At 41.4% G+C, this 19,122-nt stretch overlaps 3 protein-coding genes across 4 annotated transcripts; all 3 read right to left on the bottom strand.

Annotated features, from left to right (window-relative positions):
* Window positions 1-7,325: 7,325 nt before the first annotated feature.
* Window positions 7,326-9,522, bottom strand: LOC112938273 (uncharacterized). The gene is made up of 2 exons (XM_026024026.2): window positions 7,975-9,522; window positions 7,326-7,654 (listed from the first exon to the last, which is right to left on the bottom strand). The coding sequence occupies exons 1-2, from the start codon at window positions 9,134-9,136 to the stop codon at window positions 7,611-7,613; spliced, it is 1,206 nt and encodes a 401-aa protein (XP_025879811.1). The 5' UTR covers window positions 9,137-9,522; the 3' UTR covers window positions 7,326-7,610.
* A 3,613-nt stretch (window positions 9,523-13,135) lies between these two features.
* On the bottom strand, window positions 13,136-14,682 carry LOC4334503 (uncharacterized). 2 transcript variants are annotated; one of them, XM_015777188.3, is made up of 4 exons: window positions 14,545-14,682; window positions 14,314-14,423; window positions 13,760-14,214; window positions 13,170-13,478 (listed from the first exon to the last, which is right to left on the bottom strand). In XM_015777188.3, the coding sequence occupies exons 2-4, from the start codon at window positions 14,408-14,410 to the stop codon at window positions 13,362-13,364; spliced, it is 669 nt and encodes a 222-aa protein (XP_015632674.1). In that variant the 5' UTR covers window positions 14,411-14,423; window positions 14,545-14,682; the 3' UTR covers window positions 13,170-13,361. The 2 variants fall into 2 exon arrangements, with proteins under 2 accessions (NP_001405778.1, XP_015632674.1); NM_001418849.1 differs by having other exon boundaries at window positions 13,136-13,478; window positions 14,314-14,552.
* Window positions 14,683-15,384: 702 nt separating this feature from the next.
* On the bottom strand, window positions 15,385-18,504 carry LOC4334502 (5'-adenylylsulfate reductase-like 5). The gene is made up of 4 exons (NM_001418848.1): window positions 18,243-18,504; window positions 16,965-17,146; window positions 16,732-16,856; window positions 15,385-16,343 (listed from the first exon to the last, which is right to left on the bottom strand). Exons 1-4 carry the CDS (start codon window positions 18,423-18,425, stop codon window positions 15,928-15,930), a joined length of 906 nt encoding a protein of 301 aa, NP_001405777.1. The 5' UTR covers window positions 18,426-18,504; the 3' UTR covers window positions 15,385-15,927.
* Between the last annotated feature and the right edge of the window lie 618 nt (window positions 18,505-19,122).

Below are 19,122 nucleotides of genomic sequence, written 5' to 3'. Positions count from 1 at the left end.
ACCCAACTCAAGGAGGGCAGGGCAGTAGTGGCAGCAGCAAGCAGAGGAGGGGGAGCAGTTGCTGTGGCTAACTGCTGCCATTACTACTGTTACCATACCACTAGCTGTTCTTTCTTCATTCATGCAATGAATGGAGTGGTTTCTACCATTTCTTCTTTGCAAGCTTTTAAAAAAAAGAGTGAGGGCGTGTTTAGTTCATGCTAAAATTAAAAGTTTTGTTAAAATTAGAACGATATGATGGAAAAGTTGGAAGTTTATGTGTATAGAAAAGTTTTGATGTGATAAAAAAGTTAGAAGTTTAAAGAAAAAGTTTGGAACTAAACAAGGCCTGAACTAAGATTCAGTTATAAAATCACCCTCTTGGGTTCAAATTCTCATTCAATAAAATCACCTTCTTGTAGTAGTAGAGGTTGCACAAAATCTTTGGCTCCAGGTGGTACTTGCTCTCTTTGGTCATAGGCCACTGCCTAGCTCTACTACGGCTCTACTTTCTCTGTGTCACTGACATGAGAATACCAGCTCTCAATAGTTTTATTTTTCTCTCTCTCTTGTATGTATTCTGGACCAGTTCACATGCGTTACAGTGGAAAATGACTGGATTGTATTTGATCCCCCTTGCTACAAGCACTCCAGTGCCTACTCCATGGAAGCCCCATCCTTTTTTGTTGTCTCGTGTAAAAGAGCATATACTATGCTTGCTTTTCTATATAAAAATGTCGAAAAGATAACCCAATCACCTGAATGTAACTAGTTTAAAACAGGGCATTTAACTATTTATCACTTTTAGATTTTAATTGCTACATCTAAAAGTGGTAAATGGTTAAATATCTCGTTTAAAACAGGTTCATGATATCTTCAGTGGTTCTTAACAAGACATCACAAGATTCAGAACCATCAATCCTTTACAAGTCTTGATATGAAATTGTATTCATTGATTTATTCCCAGCCTCACTAAAAAAAATTCAGACATGCGTATGTATATACGCTACTACCATTTTAATGGTTTTCTTGCTTGGTTTACTAAAAGATAGAGCCAAATTGAGTGCCTTTAGCTTACTAGTTCGTAGTATTTTTTTGCCATGCTTGACTTTGTTGCAAATATTCAAGTGGAATACATGCTTTCTCAATCATGTCTTTCTCAATCATTCTCAATCTTGCATGATTGAGAATGAAAAAAAAAACTTGCTTATTTTCCTTAAAACTAGTAATATACCCATGCATTACAATAGAGGTTGTATGAGCCCATATGACTAGGAATAGGTTAAACATGTGAATTGAAATCCAATCACTTTCCTCCGGTGGGGTGGGAGAAGGGGTCGAAAGGAGAATTGAGATCCAACCGCTTATAGACGGTAGGAGAAGAGGAAGGAGGGACAATTTGGCTTTCAAGTAGTAGAGAAAATTGTTCTAAATAAATACTGAATATAGTTGATCCTCTCCAAATATTCCTGGCCAGTAGGAAGATTAAAAACAAAAAAAAGATGCAGCAAAGTAGGGCAAGTAGCACAGTACCACTAGGGGTTTCTCTGCCGTATGCTACCAACATGTGGAAGTAAAGAATGTAGGGATCCAAAATGCTGGAGTAGCTACAGCATGGCAAGTGGTGAAGGCAACTGAAATCAATGAGAAGGACAACGGTTTCCTTTGGATCAGGGACCCCATCTCATATCTCTCGTCTGTTTAACTGCACGCCCACGAGGCCGCATTTATTCACCTCCTGGAGATCCATCCACACCTCCTCTTCCATTCTGCTTCGTCTCCAAGCAAAGGTACCCCAAAACTTTGGTAAAAAATATTTCAGTTAAAGATGAACTACAGCACAGTTCTGGAGTATCTCTTTCAGAAATTTGAGAAATGGTATGCTAGTTCTTTATGTTACTCCCTTCACTCGATATTTTTTTTTCCTTTTCAACAATAAAACTTATTGGTTGTACACTTGTCGGCAGAGACCAAAGATGTAAACAATTTTTTTAAAAGGCTTTTATGTTATTATATAGAATTGCAGTCAAGTGTTTTGCTTTTCTTTTCTTTTTTAGCATCACTCATATGTTTTAGAGAATTTAATATTTCCAGTTGCTGATGCTTGTGTATATTTAGCTGAATAATGAACTTTACTCGACTAGTTCATTGGCCTACTGGACTTAAAGAATCAATCTTGGCGAGCTTAATTAATTCAGGTCCACAGGAACAAGCTCAAATTTTCAGTGGAACAAGCTTAAATTTTCAAAGTGACATGGTATATGCACACTTTGTCTTTTAATAAAACTTCTTTATATTGCACCCACTTCACTTGAACTAAAGTGATATCACTACTAATGTGGAGTAGCATACCATATCTCATTGAGGGTACAAATTTGGTTGTTCATGGAGAAAAATACTGTTTTTAGGGCCCCAGCCCAATTACTCTCCAAGAACCAACCAACATAATGGTAGGTATTGGTGGTGTTCAGTGGCCAATTCTTTTTTCTCTGACAGGGTGTTAATGTGATCTACCGTAGTCTCAAAGCTGAAAACACCAATAGTAAATTATTTGGAGTCAAAGGTGAATGTACTTGGAAATTATTTAGTAATAGTAGCATATAGTAGATGGAATTTGACCTAACCTTTGCTACTCCTATACTGTCAAATACCAATAGGTTAGTTCCAGAGATGCAGGAGTGGAGAATTCTTAAGCTCACTGTCTCTGAAAAAAAATGTAAACAAAGAGGGATTCAGTTCAAGTCCTCAACTATATTTTTTTCTTGCCTGAAATTCGAAACTGTAAAATAGGATTTCTCTCCCCCTCTTTCTCGGATTCAAGCTCCACCTGAAGGAAGATCTCTAGTGGTATTCACAGCATTGTAGCTTGTGCTGTGCTGTTACGAGGTTGTTTTCTTGCTCGAGAGCATTAGAAAAATGGAAAGCTTCAGATCATGACACATCATGTGTTGATCTTAGAATTTGCCGTTTCCAAGTAGAATAATGTTCATTATGGTTGTCACTTTGCTTTCTGACCTGCTGGCAATTTTGGCACATTATCATGTCCATGCCAAGCTTTGGATGAACAGCCCAGAAAATCTGTGTGCCGCTGAGCCATTTCAGATACTGGTATCTAGGAAAAGGTAAGGGAAGAGGAATTGTTTGGTGATGGCAAGAAGTTATCTGATTATGTATGCCATTTTAATCTTGATATTTGATCCTCTGAAATAATAGGGAGAATGATTGATTTGTGACAATTGATCATCACTGTCTTACAAGCCTTTTTTTTCCCAGAAAAAGAATGGACAAGAACTATCTGAATACTAGTACTATGTAGTACCTATTTAACTTCTTTTCAAGAGGATCCTCTTTGTTATTAAGAAAGGATTATTAGGTTTTGCTGAGTACTGAAGTTATTATAAATATGCAAGCTTTTCTTTATATTTCAGCCAACCAAAAGATATAGGATATATTATTTTCCAAGTTAATTTATTTCTGATTCGGTTGCAATGATCACAAGAAAAGGGCAAAGGTAGTAGAATACTTTACACCTTAGTTACAGGTAAAAAGCCTACCAGCTAGGGATAAAAAAGTAACAGTCGCAACTAATAAGGGCTTAGTTATGATAAGGATGGTGTATTCATGGTACTTAGCTGCAAGGAGCACCAGGTGTTGTAAATTATAATAATGTGGTTACTTAAGGGGAAAAAAAGTTAGGAAATACAACAGATAATGTCTTCTTTTTTTTTAAAAAAAATATGTTAGCTCATTTTGTCTTCTATCCCCCATGAAAAAAGAAATGTTTATTTTTTTTCATGAAATGGAAGGAGCTATGCCTTAATGCATCAGAGTAAAGATAGCAAAAAAATTATCTCAAAATCATACATATTCCTTATGCGCATCAGAACATCTCCACTAGTGTTTGAAACTTCATGGAGGACAGTGGGCCTTGTTAGCTCCATAAAAGAGCATTGTAAATGTGGTTGTAAATTGTAATGCGGGAGAGCACCTGCAGCGGCCGTGGCATATTGTAAATTCTTTCTAAAACTTTTAATATACTTCGACCGGCTATGGCTATCGCTGGCCCGGCGAAAAAAAAAAGTTTTTGAAACTTCTTGGAATTTTGCAAGAGACATTACAATTTACAAACCATCCAACATGATACAAAATTCCCAAGTTTGAAACCAGGCCTGAACTAAAGTGCTACAAGTCTACCACGGTACCACCTACTCACCGACTCACCACACGAGAGAGAGAAACAACACATATGACAACCTTCTATCCCGACCCACATTCAGTGACTCAGATGACCCCCACATGTAACTGAGAGAGAAAATCGCATTCGGAAAGTAATATCAAATCATCAAAATATGCCCCCCAAAAAACACTATTGTTCAATTTGGGGAATTTTTCTAGGGTTAGCCTACTCAGCTCACCCCTTCCTCATCTATTCTATTAGCATAACACTTTACAGATAGGTCCTTGGTACAATACATATTTACACCAACACTCCCCCTCAAGATGGGCAAAAAATATCAATCATACCCATCTTGTTACATATTGATTGAATCTCACTAGGACCTAACCCCTTTGTTAGACAATCAGCTAGTTGTTCACATGACTTAATATACTCCAACCTAAGCACCCCGCTATCAATCTTCTCCTTAATGAAGAACCTATCAATCTCCACATGTTTAGTGCGATCATGCTGAACAGGGTTGTTTGCAATGCTGATGGCTGATTTATTGTCACAATGAAGCATCACAGTGTCACTTCTTAGCACTCGCAATTCAGTCAACAAGCTCCTCATCCACAACATCTCACTCAAGCTCAAAGCCATAGCTCTGTATTCTGCTTCTGCGGTAGACCGAGCCACCACTGCCTGCTTTTTGCTTCGCCAAGAAACAAGATTACCACCAACAAACACACAATAACCTGATGTAGATCTTCTATCATCCATACTACTCGCCCAATCAGCATCACAATATCCTTCCACATTTAGATGCCCATTCTTCCTAAACCACAATCCCTTTCCAGGAGTCCCTTTCAGATATCTGAGAATCTTATGAACAACATCCAAGTGACCAGTTCGAGGATCATGCATATACCTACTCACAACACTAACCGCATAGGAAATATCAGGTCTTGTATGGCAAAGATAGATCAAGCGTCCCACCAGTCTTTGGTATGCTTCCTTATCAACAGGATCACCTGATTGAGCACACAATTGGTGATTCCTATCAATAGGCGTAGTACTTGCACGGCACCCAAGCATTCCTGTATCTGTCAACAGATCCAAAACATACTTCCTCTGAGATAGAACAATCCCCTTTGATGAACGAGCAATTTCAATTCCAAGGAAGTAGCGAAGAGGACCAAGATCCTTCACCTCAAATGCCTTTCCCAGCCTTTCCTTTAGACACCTGATTTCTTCTACATCATCACCAGTGATCACTATATCATCAACATACACAGCCAAGATGGTGATGTGTGTCCCCCTATGTTTGTAAAAGACAGTGTGATCTCCATTACACTGAGAATACCCCATATCACACACTGCATGCCTGAACCTATCAAACCATGCACGTGGAGACTGCTTCAACCCATACAAGGATTTCTTGAGTTTACATACTTTTCCAACTGTCTGGCTATTCCCAAATCCTGGAGGGATCTCCATGTAGACCTCCTCATGTAAATCACCATGGAGAAATGCATTTTTCACATCAAGCTGATGAAGGGGCCACCCAAAGTTCACCGCACAAGATACCAAAGCTCTCACTGTACCCATTTTTGCCACCGGTGCAAATGTCTCATCATAGTCAATTCCATATGTTTGACTATAGCCTTTTGCGACTAACCTTGCTTTATACCTATCCACCTTCCCTTCAGGGGTTTGCTTCACTGTAAAGACCCACTTACATCCCACTGCCCTTTTTTCTGGTGGAAGTTTTACAAGCTCCCAAGTCTTATTCTTCACAAGGGCATTCAACTCTTCTTTCATTGCATCTTTCCACTTTGGATCCTGCTTTGCACACTTCCAATCCTTTGGTATAGGCATTGTCTGTAATGATGCAATAAATGTTTTGTATGCTGGTGAAACATGAGAATATGTGATATAGTTTGCAATGTCATGCATAAAACTAAGATGCTCAAAACCAAGACGTATAGGAGGTCTACCAGCATTGGATCTAGTCTCTCTACGTTGTACAAGAGGTAATTCTACATGTTCAAGAGTTGGAGAAGTATTACCAATTGTCTCAAGAGAAGCCAAGGAGGCTGGAGGAGAGAGACTCTGGGAGGATTCAGGGACTGGACATTTTGGGTGTGGTAACTCTTCAATTTGACTTTGCACTAACCCTTTTCTTTTCTCCCCCTGACTATCAAACCGCCTCCTTTGGTAAACCAGCACATCCTTTTGTTTCACCCTTTCGGCTCCCTCCATAGGACATGGAATTGTCCCAACAACTACTTCTCCTTCTTCTCCATCCTCTTCATGAGGGACCATTTCTCTATCCTCATCTTGTGTATCTTCAATGACTTCCACTACTTTACTCGCATCATCAATAGAGCATGGTATTGATCCAATCACTACTGCCTCTCCATTCTTGTCACCAACATTTTTTTCATGTATGTCACCTCTCTCTCTCTCCCCCTCTCGACTATCAACCTCCATGACAGTCGAGAATTCCTCAAGAAATTGATCAAGATCTCCTTTACTTTTATAATAGGGCTCAAACTCACGAAATGTCACATCCATACTCACAAACAGTCTTCTCCCAATGGGATCCCAACATTTATACCCCTTCTGACTCGAAGCATAGCCAACAAACACACACTTTACTGCATGAGGATCTAACTTGCCAACAGAAGGTCGGTGATCTCGCACAAAACAAACACAGCCAAACACCTTTGGAGGAACCTTGAACTCTCGCTTACCCAATAACAGTTCGGCAGGAGACTTCATACCAAGTATTCTGGAAGGCATGCGATTGATAAGATATGCTGCTGTCATCACAGCCTCACTCCATAGATACTTTGGTACATTCATCTGGAACATCAGAGATCTTGCCACTTCTAGCAAATGCCGATTCTTTCTCTCAGCTACACCATTTTGAGGAGGGGTGCCAGGACAAGTAGTCTGGTGAATAATCCCCTCATCTGAGACATATGACACAAATTCATTATTGATATATTCTGTTCCATTATCAGTCCGAATAATCTTAACTTTTGCATCAAATTGAGTTTTCACTAATTTATGAAAGTCTTGGAAGCAACGAAGGACCTCACTTTTGTGTTTAAGCATATAAATCCAAGTCATACGAGTGTGACAATCAATAAAGGTGACAAACCACTTGAAACCACTCACAGAAGTAACTGGGCATGGTCCCCAAACATCAGAATGTATTAATATGAAGGGCTCACAGTTACGAAGACCAATTCCAACATATGTAGAGCGAGTATGTTTGCCAAGCTCACAAGCATCACACACCAATCTATGCTTATCCACTCTACTAAAGAGGTCTGGATACAACTTACTCAAAATCTCAAAAGATGGATGTCCTAACTAACAGTGAAGCAAACTGATCTCCTTCTCAACATCTCCAACCACCGCAGCTAGTCCCAGTTCCTCATGATTGATGTACCACAACCCATCACGCCTGACTCCAGTCCCAATCCTCCTCCCAGTCCCCTTCTCCTGGAACAGACAAGAATTCTCATCAAATACAACAATGCACTTGAGTTGATCAATAGCCGAGCTAATTGAGAGAAGGTTAACTGGAAAGGAAGGAACATGCAGAACAGAAGACAAGTTCATTGATGATGTGCACTCTACCGACCCTATACCATGAATAGGCTTGGATGTACCATCAGCGATTTGGATAGTTTCAGAGTGGATATAAGGGGTGTATGATGTGAAAGTATTATGCAATCCTGTGACATGCTTTGATGCTCCTGAGTCTATGATCCAATCTATAGGATGTCTATATGTAGATGCAAGTGCCTGTGCCTGAGTACCTTCGCCCACTTGGGCGTAGTTGGCGAAGTTACCAAAGTGAGTGGTGGTGTTAGAGCTCTCATTGGTCTTGTTCTTCTGCCATTCCTCCCATTGTGTCACTTGTTCACCTATTAGGGTAACAGCTTTCCCATCCTCCTTAACTGCATTGGCCTGAGGAACACCTCTGCCCCTACCACGACCTCCAACACGACCTCCACGATCACCTCCTCTACCACCACGATTTCCCCCAAAAACACCACGGTCTCCTCTAAATCCACCACGAGTTCCACCATGCCCTCCTCGAATCGATCCCCTACCACCAATGTTCCGGGAAGTGGGACAATTGTAGCTCACATGACCCACTTGCCCACAATTGTAGCATTCCCTATTATCAGCTGCAATGTATGCTGATCTTATAGGATTTGTACCTCTCATCAACCTCAATCTCATCTCTTCTTGCACCATTGCTGAAATGGCCTCTTCCATAGTGGGCAATGTAGCTTGGTGGAACATAGCTGCTCTCCTATCCTCAAACTCCTTGTTCAACCCCTTCAAGAAATGAATGACTCTTCGCCTCTGCAGCCATTTATTTCCAATCACAATGTCATCCTCATGTTTCAATTGTAGGGGATCATAGTGATCAAGATCTGCCCATAACTGTTGCAGCTCGCTAGCGTACTCTTGGACTGTTCTCCCCTCTTGCTTCAAATTCTCCACTTTGTTCTGAGCCTCAACCATCATCATTACATTTCCCTCTCCTGAATACATGTTGCTCAGCGTCTTCCATACAACTGCAGCATTCTGGATAGCTTCTATCATCCTGCCAATAGAAGGAGCCACCGAGGTCATCAGCCAAGATACCACAGTGGAATTTGTAGTATTCCACGTCCTCCATGCTTGGCTCTCCTTATCAGAAGGTTCTTCACAACTCTCTAGTAAAAAATGATCCACCCCTTTTGCTCTCAACATCAGTTGGGCTCTCCTACACCAACTCAAATAATTTTTGCTCCCCTCCAACCTCAACTCATTTGGCATCAATTCTAGTTTCACTTCGAATCCCCCTGCTACACTCTTCGGACCTATCATGCCCATCTTCAACAAATTCTCTAGCAAATCTTTCATATCACCCTTAGTAACCACCGAGGAGGCATCTACAACCTCCTTTCCAACCCCTGAAGACATTTCCCCTCCCCCTTTCTAAGCTTCCTTAGTCCTCACCTGCTACTGCTCTCTGCTCCTGTAATTTTTCAGCACACAAGACACTACCAACAGCAAGCAACAGCGGCCAGCCGGCTCACCTGGTCGCAGCTCCGCCACCACTCCTGCGCCGTCGCCCCCACGCCACGGTCGCGCGACCGGCCGACCACCCCGGCACGCCGCTCAGCAGCTGTCGCCGTAGGTCGCGCCGCCACCTCGCGAGTCCCAGCGGTCGCCTCCACACCGTCTTCCACTTCGTCCTGCTCCGGCACGAGCGCCGCCGCCGGCTAGGGTTTTGCCGCCGCTGGTCGCCAGGAGCTCGGCTCTGATACCATATTGTTCAATTTGGGGAATTTTTCTAGGGTTAGCCTACTCAGCTCACCCCTTCCTCATGTATTCTATTAGCATAACACTTTACAGATAGGTCCTTGGTACAATACATATTTACACCAACAAACACCAATTTAGCTAACGGGCCCACACTGTTAGTTAGTCTCTGTTTGTCACTGAGATGCAATTGATAGTACAGTGGCAAGGTCTGTGTGATTTTAACTCTGAAATCCAATGTTCAGTCCTCAACACGTTCATAATTTTTACTTAAAAACAATATTTGGCCGACGTTTCCCCTTCAAATCTCTTTTTTTTTTCTTTAGTCTGTCTGTCACTGGCACAGGCACTCACACGCACACGGCGTGAACAGCTTTCACCTCATCATGCAAACTCATGCAATGCAGGAGGAGCAGGACGAAGACGACCAGAGCTTTGCTTGATCTGCACTTATCCTCCAATGCCCTTTTTCTCTCATCAGTACTAGGCTGAAGATTATGCTCCAGCTGCATGCCTGCCTGCATCTGCATGGCATCATAAAGCAGAGCTACTAGCTGTAGCAACACTGAGTATCCAGCCCAGGGGACAAAATGCTTGGCACTGTCATGCTCTGTCAGAATCCCAATGTGAGACACTTGCTTGTGCTGGACTTAACCTCGTAGTGATGCTTGTTTTGGCCTGGCTTTAGCTTGTGGAATATTATATGCAGAGCAAAAGTTGAATGACACCTAATCAACAGCTTGTTTCAGGTTCTTTCAGGAGATCAAAACCAGTTAGTTTGCAGTTCAAGGGGGTTCTCACTTCTGAACTTGCAATGTCTTCTTTTCACTTCTTATTTTTCTTCATTTCATTTCATATCTAGTGTTAAGTGTTAACGATGGTTGGTTCTATTCTACAACTCAATTACATCAAAAAAAAAAAAGTTCACACTACTGTAAGGACAATTTCATTATCTCTGTGGCCAAAAGTTACAAGATACGCGCCCGAATCAAAATTTCCATCGCAACACACGGACACAATGCTTGCAATCAAGAAAATACGTCGATTTGACGTGAGAAAAAGGTGTCTTCAGAAATGATGCGGCCTTGCAACACTATCATAGAGCATGAGAAGATGAAATTTTCACTTTTCAAGCATCTAGTAAAGGAGCTCTTTCGGCTCAGTTGCTTGGTCTCTCCTTTACCTGGCTTCTCTACTCACTCCTATCATCCTATCAGCATATATAGCGCATACCTTACTGCACAGGTCTTTTCTGCTATGGATGGCTCACTTGCATTCAATCTCAAGTGCCAATACCTACTCCAATCCGGGTGCATATCACATAGCCCTTTTTTTTTATCACCCTTGGGCTCGTGCAATTGTGCGGTCTTTCAGGAAGTACCACATACTAGAGATTATTTCAGGAAGCCAAACTTAGTCACTTCCCTTGTTTAAAAAAACTGTATATATCCGGTTGGATGTAAAGGCTGAGTAAAAATACCCTTCTCTAAAAAAAAAAGGAGATACTATCGGGAGGTATCAAAATTTATAATACTCCCTTTGTTTCAAATTACTTGTTATTATAGATTTGTCCTAAGTCAAACACATTTATCTCTAACCATCAATTTTTTGAAATATTGTCTTATAACGTCAAGTGAATTATTGTAAAAGTATTTCTTATGGTGAATCTAAAAGCATAAATTTTATTATGACAAACTATATAAATTTCTAGAAGTTGATCATTATGTTAACATTTCATACAAGTCAAGTCCATGGATCACCAACCTACCCACCTCTCTGCATTTCATGTCATTGCGTTGTGCATGTGCATTCAAAGGATCCAGATACGATTAGGTGATAACATCTTGGACAGCTTCTGTGTACCAAATTCAATTCCACTCCCCATGAATGAACCCATGATGATCAAGACAAGAGCAATGCAGCTAGTGCTTTCTAGGTAAGCTGTACTGCAGGTGACAACCCTGCTGATGGTTACTTAACCAAAAACATGCAGCACATCAATTATCTGATGTCCTAAATTAACAAATTTCGTTAGATGGAGCTTTCTCCTTCGATCGGATCGACCAAACCGAAAGGAATAATCAATCACCCGTGCGTGGACAGGCACACGTGGATGGTGGCTTCAATCAGATGATTTCTTTTTGCACGCTTTGGATTTTGATTTGTCTCTCTCATATGGAAGCAAACGATGCATGGTGGATTCCTTGTTCGTACGTAGTGGTCTTCTTGTGCATCATGAAAGGGGAGGACTAGCTAACTGATGCATAAATTTGGTGAAAATAATTCAATTTTTTTTCTCCATTTGTCCTTTCTTTTGGAAAAACAAATCGTTTCAGCACTGGTGAAGTATAAGTGAATTGTCCGTCTTTTCTCATTAGTTTAAGCTTCTGGGTTAAATTGATTAGTAGTTTAAGCTTTTTGGCAACTCAATAGACGCAACATTTGAAATACAATTTTGATAATTAATTCTCTTGATATGAGAATATGTATACCATGATATGATATCATGTTCAGTACGGTGCATTGAAAACCAGTGCTAAGTCCTGTCTCTGTCAGCAAAATTATTTTTCTGCTCTAACTGAATTTCAGAGAATTCAGGTCGACATTCATTGCTGGAGCGAAGATGTGAGTAACTCCTGATCTCCGATTCGATCGGGCGAACGCCATTGCAGTCTTGCATTGAAGGAGAAGTCCTTTCAGTCTGTTGAGCCGCCATGACAACTTGACGAGCGATCTTAAGTATGCACTGGACGCGAGCTGTTCCTCCCCCTTTGTTCAGGTTTGCCAAAAAAAATGTAACAGACTTGCCAACGTTACTTAGTTACTTTTTTTTAACTTAGCTACAGATTTGCTATTTTGAAGAACAGAACACCCCCCCCCCCTCCTCTCTCTCTCTCTCAAGCAACCTGTTGATTGCTTTTTTTTAAACAAGTACAAAAGAAATTGAAAGAAGGATTGCTGATTTTTAGCCAGGACAGATGAGCTTGGTTTGCACTTTGTAGTTTTCATTGTAATTCTCCCATTTGCATGTTCTGTTTTTTCTGAACAACAATTGTATCTTGTGTTAGTTTTGTGTTGAACTGAAATCTTCAGTTTGCGACCTGAATCAATTAGAAAAATTATGGAAGTGAAGTCGAAAATGCCTATATGGACCATCCCATACAAGCCCAAGGCCATCTAGCAGAACATCAGAGTGCCACATTGTGAAAATCTGCTAAAATATTTGGCCCATTTGGAAGAAAGGAAATTTCACCTGAAACTATTCATGTAAAAAAAAACGAGAAAAAAAATCTCTGAACTTTCAAAATCCTTTTAGCCTTCTCCTCCTTCCACTCCAGTGTGTCAGCGTCAGTAAAAAGCATAGTGAAAGTCATCTTCCTGGATTGATCCCCGGCCATTGCTGTCATAGAACACTGGTTACAGATGGTCTCTTCTGACAATCTGATATGGTTGTACTGTAAGATTTGTTCTCTTTTTTTCTTCTTCACTCGGCTATTAATTTGTCATTTTATTTGGAATTTGGATCAAGGAAAGGAGGAGGAAGAAATCACTGTCGGTTTCAAGGTGCTGTGTCGTGTACTAATCGACAAATGAACAGTCGCAAATGCTGGCCAGATTCAGTCAGGCACAGCCAAGCGATGGAATCCTAAAACAAAATTCTGCATCTAGTAGTATCTATTCATTTCTGCAATTTGATCAACCAAAATATGCACATCTAGTAGATCTGAAAATATACAGGAGGTTGGTTGAATGATATTGTACATGAAGAACACTTGGACCAAACCAATATAAAGAATATGAGAATATAGATGGCTATCATAGAGAACACCTGGATCTAATACTTGACTATGAAAAGAAATATTCTATCAAGGTTTCTAACACATTAAAATCCATCGTAGTAGCCACCAAATGATATGCTTGCCCTTGTGGATGCACCTCCCATTACTGTTGACACAGCTTGATTCAGTCTCGAGGCTTGCTGCACAACCTGCTGAATTCTCTGCAGTTCAGACAGGCAAAATCGTCAGGAGCAGTTGGAATTTTCCCCTACCGACTGGTGATTTAGCCTACACATTATCATCATTCCACTTGATCTAATCCAATCAAAATATTGTGAAATTTTATAATTTTTAATTGGCAGAGTGATGCAATTTCGCCGAACTATTTCAACTACTAACTTGCAGACACAAGGACAGCGGCCAGCTCAAGTCTTACTCTAAAACATGCTCTTGAGACAGTGCATGGATTAAGAAATTTGAGCAAAAGGAAATAGCCACCAACCTCATTATCAGCATACATCTGGAACGGGGTCTTCTGATTCTGCGTCTTGTGCAGCTGCTGCTGCCTGCCACCAAGCAGAAAGATGCACAAGGTGGCAGCCGCAACCCCAAATGAGCAGAGTGCCCCAACACCATTCACTCTCAGCTTCCCCACACTGAAACCATTGTGTTCCTTGTCTTTCTGGGCACCTTCTTCCTCTTCAACACATTGATCAGGTGCAACCATAGCCATCACCTCATCATCATCGTCGACATCAACTTCCTCTGCACTGACGGGACTCTTGATCATCTCTGCCTCCTCTTCTGCATCAAATATCTCAGTCACCTTAGGCACGAACTCTTCTCGGTACGATTCAATCTTCACGACATCGATGTCCTTGAACTTGATGACAGGATCACCCACATAGACCTCTTCTGATAGATGGATAGGCAGAAATATATTCTTGGTCTCATCATCTAGGATACAATCATAGGGAGAAGGGTGAGATGCAGGGGTGAAATGGTCCATGTTGATCATGATCAAACTGGCACCAAACAAGAACTGATCATCCTTACCAACAACAGTGCCATGGTCACTGGTGAACTCCTCCATGAAGTAGGAACTCTTGTTGTCAGGCAGGAGCTCCCACTCATCTAGGCTGATTGCATCCATGGAAGCAGTACCTCTGCTCATGTCAAACTAGTTCAGAAGCGAGCTTGGATCACAGAGAGATATATAGCTGCCCAAATGCTTTTAATTTTGATACTCCCTTGATACTGTGGAAGTGGTCAAGAATGGATGCTCACCAAGAATCAATACCAGCAGTGCTGAGGAAGGATACTTTCTTTTTTTCTGGAGGAGAATAAATGGAACAAGAGGGTACACTTCTTGCACCAGGGGAGATGGGTGGCAATCCAACTTGAGGGGTTTGTGTGTGTGTATTGGCTTAGTCTTTCTGCTAAGTGACAAAGGTGAAAATGTTACCTGGGGCCTACCAGTGATGACTCCTCCTTTCCTAGTTTCCTTCCTTTCTACTCAATTCTTTCTAGGTTTGTGCAAGAATCAAGATTAGCAGACGGCAAACAATTAATTATTCAGCAAACATGATTAGAGATTGATTTCTATAAAGATAGGATATAGTGTCGGTGCAGAACTGTGAACTAGTCTGAAGTCAGCTGGAGCCTCACATTCAGACATCTCGTGTGTAAAGAGCATTCAGATTAATTAATTCCTCTAATGAACATCTGATGATAATAACTCAAAATATTCCTACGAACCAGCAGTATGTTACTCAGTAATCTTACCTGGACGGCAGACAAACCTTCATTAAATATCTTGACAGTAGCTGTCGAAGGATTAGGGTGCCACCTAATCTGAAAAGGCTTGGAATGTCAATCCTTTTCAGTCGACTTACGAAAAATGTTTCCAAAATACAGGTCCAATATACAAGTCAATTTGACACAGCACTGGTTAGTAGACTGGTAACACTGTGTAGATGATAAGAAAAGGACTTGATAAACGAAATAAACAGGAACTGATGAAGGATAGTGACACACACCACTTAAACACGGCAGGCATAGGATAATCAGACACATGTTCAGAAACTTCTACAGAAATTTTACTCTGGAAAGCTCAGATGAGACCATAGATAGAACCCACAATTTTATAGAAGCAGATTTATGAACAGGGCACGCACTCACAAATCTCCAGTAAACAATAGATTCACATACAAAAGGAGCATCTTCCAGAAACATTTTGTTAGCTTCTTATAAACGGTGATGTACATATAACAATCACAGTAAATAAGGCATGAGTCGGCGGCCCCAGCTTCAGGCTGGTGCAGACAACGACCAAGTTAAGAGTTCTTCAAAGGTTAACACTGTAATGATTCATACAGCAGCAGGAGCAACAAAAATTCATCTAAAGGCTACTCAAACTGGCACCACACATCTCAAATTTACAGTAGTTATCTTGACAACAAGATTAGGCATTGCATCCGCAACGCAAAAGGTATTCCTAGTATACAACAAGGTGAGGCCCTCAGAATTTACATGACCATGAGGTTCCCACATGCCTGAATGGCGCAACAAAGCAACTATCATATATAGCTGGATGCGGAAGCAAGATTAAATAACTTTGGATCACATGTGCAGCTACACTAAACAAACAGCCCCGAAAAGGTTAAGCACTTAAGCTTGCCGTGAGGATGATGATTCACCCAGTGAAACAGAAGTAAACGAGGAAGCCCAAGCTCGAGCATTGCTTGCGCCTTTCCTAAGGTCCCTTGTCTTATTGCTCAGTCTAAGCTTGCTACAAAGCCTCTTCACATCAAGTACATTCAGCGCTCGTTCCAACAGTTGGCTTGATCCCCTACGGATCCCTAAGTTCAAGTTCTGAACACGCACGACCAAGAACGTTTTCAGATGGGAGACGACGATGGGGACGAAATGCGCTGCAACCTTCAGGATGATAAAAAGCACCGCAAGCAACACAAATGGCTCATCTTTTGCAATTTTACGCAGAGATCGGTCCCCTGGTGTGACTGGTCTGAAATCTCCAGTACTGTCTTGATGATCGACATCAAAATATGCAATTGGATCGAAGCCTGCAATATAAATAATTTACTTCAAGAAATGCTCTGAAGCAACAAAGGCAACCCAAAAAAATCTAATCATCAATAGCATATCCCTGTTTAGTTGATTGGACAATGGAATCGATTCTATACAATTAATGGTTGTCTGCATTCACAAGCATCAATATTTCATACTAAAAAGGTTCGAAAGATTAAAACATTATAGTAAGATGGAGATCCTGGTGTGTAATATCGAGAAAGCATCATGGCAATCCTAACAGGTGCAGCTAATTACCAGCGAGGGAACTGTATAGTTTCCAAACTAAATAGCACCCAAAGGCTATGTTCTCATTTCTGGGTTTAATATATTTGAAAGTTGTTACGATTCTTGTATGCAGGAAAAGAAGAGCAATGCTTGTACCTGTAGTTTCTTTATAGAAGTCCACCAGAGAGCTGAGATCTTTTGGGCCCCAGTATCGTACCATTGTAGTCTCATTTACAAGAAGAATGGCCGGGAATCCACGGACACCATATCTTGAAAACAAACTACAATAAGCAGAAACAGCATAATAAGCAGACGAGTCGACTTAAAAGGGGGCATGATGCCTCACTTAAAGAGACATATAGACAACATAGGAGTCAACATTTACATACCTAGGCATTGCAGATGATTCTTCAACAGTAAAGTGATATATCTGAGGGAACATAGTGCTGAGAGCTTCAAATATTGGCCGGAACTTGCTTGAAAATGGACACCAAGCAGCATAGAAGAGAACGGAGTACGTAACACCTCTGTGGCGAAGGTTCAACTCTTTAGCAATAGCCTCTCCTCTCACCTTCAGTAAGAAAAATGCATAAGTTATTTACAGATAAACAATAACTACAATCCAGAGGTTTGCAAACTTTGCAATACGGACTATCGAGCATTATTTACAGTGCCAGCCTGGAAGGGTATTTAATTACCATTGCTAGATAATCAAATGGGGACAAACTCTTCAGTTAAGAAAAAAAAATATCAATAGTGACTGACATTAAAGTTGGTTTAGAGATATCCTGAGGAACATTAATATGGTCAACACACATTGCACAATTCATCAATTTTAAAGACTACCCATAAGAAATTTGGAAATGCAGGATAATGCCAAATTTGCCCTAGACTGCATATTGAAAAGCAACAAATCTACAAGATATCCTTCAAACACGTTGAGGAAGCGCCTTCACAAGAAATACAGCACATAGCAACACTCCAACAAGATATTTAACATTTTCTAAGCTTTGGGGCATCCAGTCAGCCTAATGTTATTCACCCGGAACATGAAATGACACCACATAACTTGGCCCGGGATCGTCGTCTCCGTCCCAGGAACAATTGTTAAAACCTTTCAAAGTAGCATACAATATTCCTTGATCTCATTCCTCAACCCATCGATCTGGGAACTTTAGTGAATTTATATTTCGTAACTATGTTAACATCATCATCTCAATAGCTACTTCCTCCTATGTCTGCCTTTCCAATCTTACATAAGACACTGAAAATCCCTCCTGAGTCCTGCCCGCCCGTTTCACCTATGATGTAGTCCCTCCCTACCGCTAGCACCTGGGCGCCTTGAATGTCGTTTGCGCTGCCAATCATTGTTTTGTTACCTTCCCTCAATCAATTCCCCCGTTAATCAGCTAATTGTTGGCAACAAACAAACGCACATATGCACAAATTAATGGTGCAATATATTTCTAACCACAAATCGCACATCTATCCGGTGGTTTGATAACGGATACACACAATACGCCACTGTCGTTTGCCCGCATTTTGACAAGTAGATATTCCACACGAAGAGGAACACGCGCAGATACTCGCTGCTTCTAGAACAACATGGGATAATTGAATTGACAAGCTATCTGCCGGAGAGGAGGTGGGGATTGGGGAACACCTACCTCTACAGGCGGGGATGGCTCGATCCGGATGCAGGGGCAGCGCGACGCGAGCGCGTCGACGAAACCCGGGCCCCTCCGCGCGCAGGTCGACGGGGCCTCCTCCTCCTCCCCACCCCCCGCCGCCGCCGCGCCGGCGACGAGGAGCACGGCCGCGACGGCGGCGACGACGGCGCAGCGCGTCATAGCCTCTCTCTCTCTCCTCGGGAAGGGTGGGTGGTGGTGGATTTGGATTTGGATTTGCTCGTTTTTCTTTTTTCCCTTTTTTTCTCCTTTTTTTTGCGAGATGAGCTAATTTTGGGAGGCCGTGCGGGTCTATAGTGGTTAGTGGTTGTGGTGGGCCACGTGTGGCGCGACGGTTCGCCTGGCTGGCATCGTCGCGTGCCGACCGGGGGGTGGCGGGGCCCGCATGTCAGTGGCTGTAGGTCGGTTTGTTACGGTGGATATGGACGACCGACGGGCGTTCTAATCTTGGTTTGTGATCTGTTGTAATCATCCTACGTGGCTGTATTTGGAAAAAATCTGATACCGTGGGCTGATTTTTCGCTTGTTTCGGTTCTTGTTTCTGCATGGGCCTGTTGTTATCATTGTACTGTTTTTTTTTTCAGTTCTTTTCATTGTGTTTTTTTTTATTGGATGGGATTTAGGAGAGAGCTTAACAAATGGGATAGATATTCAAAATTTCAAAAGAAAAGGGAGAGATATTCAAAGTGTAAAATGAGATAACACACAATAGTGTTAATAACGATATATTGAGCGTAGCACAATATGTTAAATTTATAGTGATACAGCCTGTTCACGGATTAGTTTTAAACTTGACACGCGTGTGCTCGTATTTACTGCTAATTATTCTTTCAGTAATAAACGATGTATCTATCAATAG

This window comes from Oryza sativa, chromosome 3 (assembly GCF_034140825.1).
Source record: "Oryza sativa Japonica Group chromosome 3, ASM3414082v1".
Classification (NCBI taxonomy): Eukaryota; Viridiplantae; Streptophyta; class Magnoliopsida; order Poales; family Poaceae; genus Oryza; species Oryza sativa.
Note: the sequence above shows the minus strand (reverse complement) of the source record. Positions and strands in the feature narration are given on the sequence as shown.

Excerpts from the sequence above, each read along its gene's own strand:
- LOC4334503 (NM_001418849.1), bottom strand. The coding sequence starts at position 14,431 with ATGAGCAGAGGTACTGCTTCCATGGATGCAATCAGCCTAGATGAGTGG. Across the intron at positions 14,215-14,313 it reads TGACCATGGCACTGTTGTTG|ATGATGAGACCAAGAATATA; the intron begins GTAAGGATGATC and ends ATTGTATCCTAG. Across the intron at positions 13,479-13,759 it reads AGATGTATGCTGATAATGAG|AGAATTCAGCAGGTTGTGCA; the intron begins GTTGGTGGCTAT and ends TCTGAACTGCAG.
- LOC112938273 (XM_026024026.2), bottom strand. The coding sequence starts at position 9,136 with ATGTCTTCAGGGGTTGGAAAGGAGGTTGTAGATGCCTCCTCGGTGGTT. Across the intron at positions 7,655-7,974 it reads CTACGCCCAAGTGGGCGAAG|GAGAAGGGGACTGGGAGGAG; the intron begins GTACTCAGGCAC and ends TGTCTGTTCCAG.
- LOC4334502 (NM_001418848.1), bottom strand. The coding sequence starts at position 18,425 with ATGACGCGCTGCGCCGTCGTCGCCGCCGTCGCGGCCGTGCTCCTCGTC. Across the intron at positions 17,147-18,242 it reads AGCCATCCCCGCCTGTAGAG|GTGAGAGGAGAGGCTATTGC; the intron begins GTAGGTGTTCCC and ends TTCTTACTGAAG. Across the intron at positions 16,344-16,731 it reads CTTCTATAAAGAAACTACAG|GCTTCGATCCAATTGCATAT; the intron begins GTACAAGCATTG and ends TTTATATTGCAG.